We start from the raw sequence: 12,282 nt of genomic DNA, 5'->3' as shown, positions 1-12,282 counted from the left end.
CACTAGTTGCTTCACTGTTTGTAAGCCTTAATATCCTCCTTTAATGAACATTTTACAAGATACAAATTTATATTTGCATGTTTCTAAAAATAATAATTCTAAAAATAAAAATAAATTTTATTGATTTTTTTTAACATAACTTATCTTTCTCAGTATAGTCTCCCTTTAAAGCCTTTGAAATTGCCATCCTTTATTAAAAAAAAAAATGAAAAAATGAAGAAAAAATGTTCTATAAAAGTAAACATATCAAAAGAAGTCTTAACATTATTCAGTATTTCTTACCTATGGTTCCTTACCTCAACAAAGGAGTAGGGAGAGTTATATTCTCATATATTTTCTTTGGAGCAAGCTTGGTCACAAATATAATTTCTCATAATTCAATTTCACTAGTTGTCATTTCCATTTCCATTGTTGTAGTCATTGTATATGTTGTTTTCCTATTTCTGCTTGCTTCATTTTGCCTCAGTATTTATAGTATAAAATAATTGAGAGTCTTATCTATCAAGACAAATCCAAAAACTATGTGAACACAATTACAAAACACTTTTCATACAGATTAAGACATATAAACAATTGGAAAATATCGTGTTCATAATAAGCCTAACCATTATAATAAAAATGATACTAGGTCTGTATGCCAAAGGGATCATAAAAATGGGAAAAGGACACATGTGTACAAAAATATGTATAGCAGCTATTTTTGTGGTAGGAAAAAAATGGAAATTGAGGTATCCCCATCAATTGGGAATTGGCTGAACAGCTGTGGTTTATGAATAAATATAATGGAGCACTGTTATGTAATAAGAAAATGATAAGGAGGTGATCTCAGAAAAATTTAGAAAGACTTGTATGAACTGAGGCCAAATGACATGAACGAAACTAGTAGAATTTTGTACAGTGTAACAGCAAAGTTATGTGATGATCAACTGGGAATGACCTAGCTCTTCTCCATAATACAGTGATCCAAGACAATTACAGAAAACTCATGATGGAAAATGTTGTCTTACGTTCAGAAAAAAGAACTGATGAACTTTGAATACAGATCAAAGCATACTGTTTTTACTTTTTGGGTTTCTTTTTTTTTTTCATAATTTTTTTTCCTTTTAATCTGTTTTTCCTTGTGCAACTATAACTAATATGGAAATAGGTTTTACAACTCAGAACTGTGAAAATGAATGCTAAAAATTGTCTTTCTATATAATTGGAAATATATTTTTAATAGCAACAAAAAACTTCAACTATCTTAGGGCCCTACTCCTTAGCAGTACTAAGAAGAAAGCTTCAGGTGTATTTAGTTCATACCTCTTATGTAAAGACAAAAGAGAAACCTGGGAATGGTTCCTTTTCTGTTTTTCCCCTTTGAAATCAATAAATTGGATTTTTCTGAATGAAAAGTTTTCAAAAAAGGTAACTCTGACACTTAAACATTTCAGTTCAATGTACTGTATTGGGGAAACTTTTTTATGCTTGACCACTTTGATTTTTTCCTTTATTTTGTTATTTACTCATTCCATTCACTCACTCTATTTATACTATTTTTTGTATTATTTATAGGTTAAAGAAGATAATCAAGAAATAGCAGGCATGGAGAGACAGTAAGAATCATTTTCCTTATATCTATTTCTTATCCTTTATTTTTTAAACACTCTTTATGACCCTGGGCAAGTTATTTAATCTCTATTTGCTTCAGTTTTCTCATTTGTAGAATGGGGATAATAATAGCATCTACCTCTTAAGGTTATTTTATCAAATAATACACAAATAATATTTATAAAGAACTTTTCAAATCTTATAGGGCTATATGATTATTATTACTGTATTATTATTAAGTTATCATGACATTTGTCTCTTTTGGTTTTCCTCCTGCCTCTTTAATTGAATGTGCTCAGTCTCCTTTTATAGGTGTACCCCAGAACTCTATCTAGGGCCATTCTTTCTTCTCTCACTTGGTGATTTTCTTGTATTCCATTAGTTTAATTATTATTTCTATGCAAGTGACTTTTAAATCTTTATATCCAGACCTAATCTCTCTCTTTAAATCTAGTCCTGCATCATGAATTGTTTATTGGACATTTTTATCTTTATTTTTAGTAATTTTCTAAAACTCAAGGCATCAAAAATATAATTCATTATTTTCTTTCATATATTGAGAAAGCTATGCGTCATCTATATTTTATTGTATTTTTATTTATTTTGTTAAATTTATTTACAAATTACATTTTAATGTTGTTCAAGTCCCATTTAGAAATGTTGCAGGCCTCTTGTGGCCTTTCAGCCTTTGTGTTTGATGACTTTGCTTTATGTAGCTTCTAAATTAGTTTTCCTAAAAGTTCTGTTTTGATAACTTTAACTCCTGGCTCTGTATTGATTTTAGGATTGAATATTATTTCATTTTCATCCTATCCCCTTAAAATTTTTATTCTTTGTAAGTTTTATAATGTAGATAATTATTAGTACTAGTATGAATTTGTGTATAATTTATAAATTAGTAGATAGGATAAATTTGTTTTAGTAGATTTATAAATTAGTAGCTATACATAATGTTGGGTTGTGTTAAAAATTTTTTGTAATTTAAAGGGATATCTAAATTCATGAAATAAGTCATATGAGTATATCTGTCTTTCTACCACCACTCCCCTAAAAATTGACCCTCCCCATTTTTTGTCATCTTTGCCAATCTCAGGGTTACACTGATTGGCATTTCTCTTACTGAAAATCATTAGGAGAGCCTTTATCTAGTGTTGAATAGAGTTCGATTTTCATGATACTTGTTCATATCTTTTGATAAACCATCCACCAGAGAATGGCTTTGGGCTTTATTGATTGGCTTCATTTGCCTGTCTATCTGGGCTGTCAAGAAAAAAATATTGAAAAAGCAGTTCTTTTTGAAAGAAACTTGTAAAGGAAAGAACTTCTGGGCAATGGATATTAGGAATGTTTCTACTGGTAGGTGATTTTGTTGCCCAAAGTTAAATGTGTTACTTATACTAATTCTTATATCCATACACTTTAAAACTTAGAATAATTCTGACATATTTAAAAATCTTCCAAATTAAGAATTTTACTTGATTTTTAATCTACTTGTTACAGATTTTAAAATGCAACACCTTTGAATTTGTAAGAATAACTGACTGACATTGGAATAAATATAACTAAAACTTTTTTATAATTGATTGGATTAAAAATGAGTATCAAGTAAGTGCTGTGAATAATATGCTTTTTTCTACCATGAAAATTATTAAAACCCAAATATTCAAATTCAAACTTATGTAATTTATAAGTAACCAGAGCACATATTGGAACTATCCTATCCCTATACCCACTCTATTGCCAAGGTCAGTCAGTTTCACCTTTGCAAACATTTCTTATATGCTTCTGTCTTTATTTTGATACCACTCTAGCTCAGGCTTCATCACCTCATGCTTTACTTACTGCAATAGCCTGTTGGTGGATATATCTGTCCCATTTCAATCCATCTTACATTGAGTCACTAAAGTGATTTTTCTGAAAGTGCAGGTTTAATGTATGGGACTACCTGCCATGTAGGGGAGAGGGTGGGAGGAAGGAGGGGAAGAGTTGGAACAGAAGGTTTTGCAAGGGTCAATGTTGAAAATACCCATGCATATGTTTTGTATATAAAAAACCATAATGAAAAAAAAAGGAAAACAAAGTGCAGATTTAACCATGTCACCCAACTCCATACTCAGTAAACTTCAGAGGCTCCCAGTTGCCTCCAGGATCAGAAATAAAATGCTCTGTTTGGTATTCAAAGCCCTTCTTAATCTAGCTTTCCAGTCTTATATTTTACTCTTCCACCCAGTGACACTGGTCTCTTAGTTGTTCCATAAGTAAGACATTCCATTCTCAGCTCCAGATACTTTTTCTGGCTATTCCCTTTTCCCGGCTATCCCCTTTTCCCTGAAATGCTCTTCCTCCCATTCCATCTTTTACAGGAAGCCTTTTTCAACTTCTCTTAAGTCTAGTGCCTTCCATCTCTTAATTATTTTCTATTTAACCTGTACATAGTCTGCCTTGTAAATATTGTTGTCTTCCTCATTAGACTGTAAGCTCTTAAATGTCAGGGGCTGTCTTTTAATGTATAGGACTACCTGCCATGTAGGGAAGAGGGTGGGAGGAAGGAGGGGAAAAGTTGGAACAGAAGGTTTTGCAAGGGTCAATGTTGAAAATACCCATGCATATGTTTTGTATATAAAAAACTATAATGAAAAAAAAAGGAAAACAAAGTGCAGGTTTAACCATATCACCCAACTCCATACTCAGTAAACTTCAGAGGCTCCCAGTTGCCTCCAGGATCAGAAATAAAATGCTCTGTTTGGTATTCAAAGCCCTTCTTAATCTAGCTTTCTTTGTATTCCTGGCACTTAGCACGATGCCTGGCACATAATAGGCACTTGAAAAATGTTTATAAATTAGATTACTTTACTATTAGTATTTAATATTCAGTTAATTTAATCAGTGTAGCTAATCAAACAGGCAAATTTTTGTTTTCTTTTAGCTAATTCTTATTAAAAGATACACACCTCTAGGAAAACTTACAGGAATATCATAGTCAAGCTTCAAGGCTCCTAGGACAAAGAGAAAATGTTGGAAGCAACAAGAAAAAAAAATTTAAATATAAGAATTATACAAGACCTAGCAGTTATTATATTGGATTGTAAGTCTTAATATACATTTTCTAAAGTAAAAGAGCTGGAGTTATAACCAAGGGTAACTTAACCATCAAAGTTAAGTATAATTCTGAATGAAAAAAAAAAAAAAGAACATTTAATGAACTGAAATGTAATGTTCTGGTTAGCTTTCTGGAGATCTTGGGACCAGCCTTCATTTCAGCAGAGTAATCACCACGAGAATAGCCAGGGATAAAATTCAAATTCTTTATTTTCTCCTTCACAGTCTGTCTCCTTCATCTGGGGTTTGGCTAGTTTTCTAGAGGCCTCCAGAAGGTGTCTTTGTTTCAGTGGAGGAAGTAGGAGAGCCACCACGATGGTCTGTCTTGAAGTCTCTCAGAGTGGCTCCAGCCTCCAGTCCTGTTTTCTCCGAGTCTCTGTGCCAATATTGAGCTTTCTAATGCCCTACTATATTGAAAGCATTGACGAGTCTTTCTGGAAGTCCCTTGCTACGAGGGACCCTGTCTTCCCATGTTCTGCATCATAGCCTGGGTATAAAAGGTATTTATGCCCATTGTGGTACAGTGTCTTATGATCTTCTCTAAAGGAGCTATAGATTTCCAATCATTAGGGGTTAAGGACAGGTCAATTCTCTGAGAGCCTCCACCTTCACAGCTGTGGATCACTACATCTGAAGGAGTTGCAAGGCAGCTTTTGCTGACACAGTGTTGCAGACTGAGAATGACATAAATTTGAAGCAGAGGAAAGAGGAGAGAGGTCAGACAACACAACAGCCTCTCAGTCAGATAGGTCAGAGAATAGCAATTGCCTTTCAGTCTCTTTGTATCATCTTCTTACAAGAGGAGATTTATTCTGCAGATCTGAGTTGGATTTCCAGCAGCCACTGTCAGATGGCTCCCATGCTCTCCCTTGAATCACAACATATGGCACCTGAATGTAGAATGTTAGGTATAAGAAGCATAAGAATTTCAAGAAGATCCAGAGCTGTTCATGAGAAGGATCCTTCCAGAGTTAAGGAAGAAGAGCGCTGGTAAGACTTTTTTAGTTGGGGTAATTAAATGGGCCAATACATTAAAGGGCTGAGCCAGGAGACTGATGAGAGACTTAACTGCCTGTTCTGACTACAGTCCTCTTCTCCATTTGAAAGTTTGCCTCGATCAACACCTGCTACAACCATCCAGAAGTGATAGTGCCGCTTGCATTTCTCAGTGTATGGACCAAGCTATGGGGGGAAAATAACAGCAAAAAATGGGAGAATTGTTAAGGGACAGGTCAATTCTCTTGGGAACCTCCACAACTGTGGATCATAACATCTGAAGGAGTTGCAAAGCAGCCTTTGCTGACACAGGTGTTGTGAACTGGGAATGAGATAAAATTGGAGGCAGAGGGAAGAGGAGAGAAGTCAGACAACGCAACGGCCTCTCAGAGAGATCAGAGAGCAGCATCTGCCTCTCAGTTTCCTTATCATCCTCTCAAAAGAGGAGATCCATTCTGCAGGTCTGGGTTGGATCTCCAGCAACCATTGTCAAGTGGCTCCCATGTATTCCAACAGCACTTCCATGAATCACAACACTGAAAGAATTTCAGATATTTGTGACAAAAACAGCAGAACCTAAGGGAAAATTGAACATGTAACATCTAGGAAAAATGTAAAGTAAATATTAAAGATCAATTATCAGGAACTCAATAAAGCCCAATCATGTACAATATATGAAAATATTACCACTTCTTTTATGGTTGTCATTTTTATTTGGGTAGTTTGAAAGAAAAACTTGGACTGAGTTGAGTATGATGGAGTGATTTTATCTCTATTTGCCTATTTGTCTGTCTACTTGGGTGGAGAGAGATTAAAAAGGAGCAAATATCTTATACAAATGAGGCAAAAACCTTATTCTCATCAGGAATGGGTTAAAGAGGGGAAAGTATACAAGTATATATATCTAAAAAAGTATAAAAATATTCTAAATTCATAAAGAGATAAGGCAAAGGAATATGATGGGGAATGATAAGGAAGGGATTCTAGGAGGAGTTTGAAGTCAATAAAAGTCTTCTAAATTTATAAAGAAATAAGAGGGTGAGTGAATAGGATATGGAGTATAGAAGAATATATATAGATAAATGGGAATGGGATAAATAGGAAACAACATGTATATGAAAGGAATTAAAATCTTCTAAATTTAGATAGAAATGAGGATAGGGTTGGAAGGAAAGGATAAAGGAGAGATTCTGGTGGGGGATAGTGGGTAGAAATAAAGTAGAGAGGTCAAGAAAGATGGGAATAGGATGATGATAGTAAAGAAATTAGGAAGGAACAAAATAAACAAGTAATTATAAATTAGAATGTGAAATGGATGAATTCACCTGTAAAATGGAAACAGTAGCGTTCTCAGCGGTGCCGTGTACCTTGTGGCGACAAGATGGTGAAGGTCACTGCGTAACTCATCGAGCAGGCAGCTCAGGACACTAACGCCGTGCGAGACCAGGAGCTGGACCTACGAGGATACAAAATTCCTGTAATTGAAAATTTGGGTGCTACCTTGGATTAATTTGATGCTATTGATTTCTCTAATAATGAAATCAGAAAGTTGGATGGTTTTCCCTTGTTGAAAAGATTGAAAACATTATTAGTGAATAACAATAGAATATGCTGAATAGGTGAGGGATTGGATCAGGCCTTGCCTAGTCTGAGAGAACTTATTCTTACCAACAATAGTATTGTGGAATTGGGTGATCTGGATCCTTTGTCAACTCTCAAATCACTGACTTACCTGAGTATTTTGAGAAATCCTGTAACAAATAAGAAACATTATCAACTGTATGTAATCCATAAAGTCCCACAAGTCAGAGTATTGGATTTTCAGAAAGTGAAACTAAAAGAGCGTCAGGAGGCAGAGAAAATGTTCAAGGGCAAATGGAGTGCACAGCTTGCAAAGGATATTGCCAGGAGAATCAAAACTTTTAATCCAGGTGCTGGTTTACCAACTGATAAAAAGAAAGGTGGGCCATCTCCAGGTGCTGTAGAAGCAATTAAGAATGCTATTGCTAATGCATCTAAATTAGCTGAGGTGGAGCGACTGAAGGGATTGTTACAGTCTGGTCAGATACCTGGCAGAGAACGCAAATCAGGACCCACCGATGATGGTGAAGAAGAGATGGAAGAAGACACAGTTGCTAATAGATCTTGAATTTTGTATTCAGCCTTTGGAGTATATGTAGAATGTCAGTGCCTCTTACACCAAGAGGGTTTTTTTTGTTTTTGTTTTTTGGTTTTTTTGATTGTTTGGGGGTTTGGGAGGGGAGGAGAAATTGACATGGAATAGGTTAATATACTTGTTCCTTACAGCAGAGTAGAATTCTGAAGCATTACTGAAATGCTTGAAAATGCCCATGTAAATTTTTAATCTACATTTTGAAATTGAATAAAATCTTTTCTATGATAGAAAAATAAAATAAAATAAAAAATAAAATGGAAACAGTAGATTCAAAATTTGAATTCAATAATATGTTGCATTCAAGGAGATTCTTTTCCTGATCTTTATTTTATGTATGTATCATGTCAAAAAGCAGTATTCATTTCACATTTAAAATTAAAATAGATTTAATTAAAAGAGAAAAATAGGGAAACTATACTACATATGAGCCATAATAATCAATATTGTTTTAAACAACTTAAAATAATTAGTATAAGGTTGGAATATTGTGGTGCAGGAAATGATGAGCCGGTGAATTTAGAAAAATGTGCAAGACTAGGACTCATGGAGGAAAATGCTATCCATCTTCAGAGAAACAGAGGACAAGTGGAAATAAACACATACTTGCATATGAATGTATATGTGTGTGTGTATATATACATATGCATATATATAAAATCAAGATTATAGATAACTATATGCATTATATATGTGCATATATATGTGTATATGTATGTATTTGTGCTTAATTGTAGTGTTGGGATGGGTAGAGGAGAAAGGGGGGTGGAATAAAATAAAAAGTGCACAGCAGAGAAAAGAGGACCTACAAAGAGGTAAAGTTAGACAGCTATGAACACAGTGGGTAGTATTATATAAGCTTTCTTGAAATGGAAATTTATTGTTTTTTATTTTGAATCCTCATTTATGTTCTGCTGTGCACATAGTAATTATTTTCTTTTTTTGTTTAAAATTTTTTTAAAGATACATAGTATAATAATTAGATAATAGGTTGTGATGTTCAGTAAATGTAATAGCTTTTCAGCAAGCCTAGCTTATATGTTTATAGATATTCAACATACATATTACAAAAACTAAAAAATTAGTTATCTCTAATTTTAATTTAGTAAAAAACATTTTATGTAAATTCCTTCCTTTTTAAATGTGGTTCTTTTTAATGGATGATATTATTTTTTATTTTCAAAACATATGCATGGATAACTTTTCTACATTGATCTTTGCATAGCCTTGTGTTCCAGATTTTCCCTTCCTTCCCCTCACCCTTTCCCCTAGATGGCAAGCAATCCAATATGTTAAACATGTTAAATATGTTAAATCTAATATGTGTAAATATATTTATACAATTCTTTTGTTGCACAAGAAAAATCAGATCAAAAAGGAAAGAAACTGAATAAGAAAACAAAATGCAAGCAAACAATAAGAAAAAGTGAGAATGTTATGTTGTGATCCACATTCATTTCCTACAGTCCTCTGAGTATAGATGGCTCTCTTCATCACAAGATCATTGAAAATGGCATCAGTCATCTCATTGTTGGAAAGAGTCACGTTGGATGATATTTTTATTATGTTGCTATCAATTATTATTATTATTATTTTTTTTTTTTGCTGAGGCAATTGGAATTAAATGACTTGCCCAGGATCACATAGTTAGAAAGTGTTAAGTGTCTGAAGTCAGATTTGAATTCAGGTTCTCCTGACTTCAGGGCTGGTGCTCTATCCACTGTGCCACTTAGCTTGCTTGCAGCCCTTGTTGCTGTTAATATTTGAGTAATTTTTTTGTTTTTGTATGTGTGAAGAATAGCTTTAAAGTCAGTTTGTTTGGACCATAAAGGTCAGGATGAGGGAGTAACATATAATAAGATTTGTAAAGAACAGTTTGGGTCTAAGTTTCAAAAAGCTTTTAAATGCCAAAAGGCTTTAAAATGCCAAATGTTAGACTCAATATAGAATCACTAGGATTGGTTGAGTAGGAAGATGCATTGAAAAAGGGAGAGACTTGAGGCAGAGGGATCAGTTAGGAGGCCACTTTCACAGGCCAGGTAAGAAGAGGAATTGATCTGGAGTGGTGGTGGTTTGGATAGGGAGAAGTAGATAAATGAGAGCATTATGGTGGTAGTATTTGACAATTGAATATGTGGCTTGCATGAAAAATTGTGAACATAGGTGATGGGGAGGATGGTGGTGCCCTCTAACAGAAATAGGGGAGTTTGGAAGAAAAATAGATTTGGGGGTAAGATAATGTCATGTAATCTGCATATGATAAGATAATGTAATGGAAGATATATATATATATATATATATATATATATATATCAACTGGTTGTGAGATATATATATATATATATCTCACAACCAGTTGATACTTTTTCATCTAGTGGGATTCACTCTACCAATTATAATAAGAATAGATTGGATGGAATACTTTCTCTGGGTAATTACTTGGGACAAGTATACCTTCCAAGCAAAGCTCTTATACCTTCCAAGGTACAGCTGCTGCTGTGTGGTATCCTGGGAAGTAGAGACCGATTATGCTAGTAGTAGTGGCACCTGAATAACTACTGTAATTTATGGGTGCTTGAGTTGTAATTAGGTTTTTAACTGCCCTTTGTGGCTGATGTTTAGTACAGAAGGGATCAAGTAGATTAAATAATAATGAAGGGCTGATGTACTGGACATAAATTCCTCAATTAGATATATAGCAAGAGAGTAGGATACATGTTTTCCCTTGTTCTCCTACTGGTTTTTGGCACACTCCTTAATCATGCTACACTTTGGGAGGTCATTGTTCTAAATCATGCTGTTATTATAAATAAATGGCTCTTACTAAACATTTTTCTCAAAGAATCATAAAGAAGTCTGGTAAAACATTTTGGGCAGTATTGTTTCTAGATGCAAAAAAAGATAAATTGAGCTCATTGTTAATATTGTAAAGAATAAATAATACTGGATTGGGGAGTCAGGACAGTCAGGCCTCGATTCTTTACAAACTAGATGATAATAGGCAAGTCACTTCACTTTTCAATATTGTTTTCTTTACTATAAAATGAGAGTTTTAGACTAGATGATCTAGATCCCTTCCACCATTAACATTTTTTTTTGTATACAAGCTAAAAAGAACTAGTTTTACAAATAACATTTCATATCATTATTTGACGACCATAAATTTAGAACTACGAAGTGCTGTAAAAATCATTTAGTCTAAATGAGGAAACTGAAATTTAGGAATGTTTTAATGGATTTTCCAAAGTTGCACAGATAGTGACAGAACTGTGCTTCAGCTTCAGGTCTTCTGACACCAACCCCAGTGATTTTTACAGTATAACCTTCTGCTTTCCATCAAATAATTTTGTCCCAATCCTATTTCCTTTTCTCATATGATTTTTTAAAAAGTCCTGAACTTTACAAATATCAGAGAAGATGAGCATTTATATTCATTTGCAAAACAGGACAGAAAAAAGTTGTACATTATTTTCATTATTTTAAAAAAGCAATTATTAATATTTGGGTTTTTTTTAGATTTTTTCTGTTTAATATTTTTAAAATTTAATTTTTTTCAGTCACATTTTATTTTTCCAAATACATGTAAAGATAGTTTTCAGCATTCATTTTTCTAAGACTTTTCATTTAAAATTTTTCTCCCTCCTTCCCTCCCTCCCTTATTATCCCCTACTCCAAGACAACAAACAATTTGATATGTTACATATGAACAATCCTTTTAAACATATTCCCATATTTGTCATATTGTATAAGAAAAATCAGACCATAAAGGAAAACAACAACTACAAGAAAAAGTAAAAGCATGCTTTGATTCACATTCAGTCTCAATAATTCTCTTCTCTGGATGTGATTGGCATGGGCCATTCTAAGTCCATTGGAATTGCCTTGAATCACTGAACTATTGAGAAGAGCCAAGTCCATCACATAATCTTGTTGTTACTGTGTACAGTATTTTCCTGGGTCTGCTTCCTTCACTCAGCATCAGTTTAAGCAGGTCTTTCTAGGCTTTTCTGAAATCATTCTAATCATCTTTTCTTATAGAACAATAATATTCCATTACCTTCATATACCATAACTTATTCAGCCATTCCCCACCTAATGGGCAATCACTCAATTTCCACTTCTTTGACAACTGGAGCTAAAACCAAAAAAAGCTGCTATAAACATTTTTGCACATGTGGGTGCTTTACCCCACTTAATTATCTCTTTGGGATATAGACCAGTGGTAAGACTACTCTATCAAAGGGTATTCATATTCACAGTTTTAAAGCCCTTTGGTCATAGTCCTAAATTTTCTTCATAATGTGTGGATCATTTCACAACTCCACCAGCAACAATTATCATTACCTTTTCCTATCATCTTAATCAATCTGAGAGGTGTAATGTGATATCTAGAAGTTGTCTTGATTTGCATTTCCCTAATCAAT

At 33.7% G+C, this 12,282-nt stretch overlaps 1 protein-coding gene and 1 pseudogene across 5 annotated transcripts in view; both read left to right on the top strand.

Annotated features, from left to right (window-relative positions):
* IFT74 (intraflagellar transport 74) overlaps window positions 1–12,282 on the top strand; it is a 186,074-nt gene that overhangs the window by 95,218 nt on the left and 78,574 nt on the right. For all 5 annotated transcript variants that reach the window (XM_051961493.1, XM_051961502.1, XM_051961486.1 and 2 more), the window contains one exon: window positions 1,555–1,595. In XM_051961493.1, coding sequence (XP_051817453.1) covers window positions 1,555–1,595 — 41 coding nt within the window. The remainder of the gene's footprint in view (window positions 1–1,554; window positions 1,596–12,282) is intronic.
* LOC127538086 (U2 small nuclear ribonucleoprotein A'-like) lies at window positions 7,067–8,454 on the top strand (annotated as a pseudogene).

Source organism: Antechinus flavipes, chromosome 1, assembly GCF_016432865.1.
Source record: "Antechinus flavipes isolate AdamAnt ecotype Samford, QLD, Australia chromosome 1, AdamAnt_v2, whole genome shotgun sequence".
NCBI lineage: Eukaryota > Metazoa > Chordata > Mammalia > Dasyuromorphia > Dasyuridae > Antechinus > Antechinus flavipes.
Note: the sequence above shows the minus strand (reverse complement) of the source record. Positions and strands in the feature narration are given on the sequence as shown.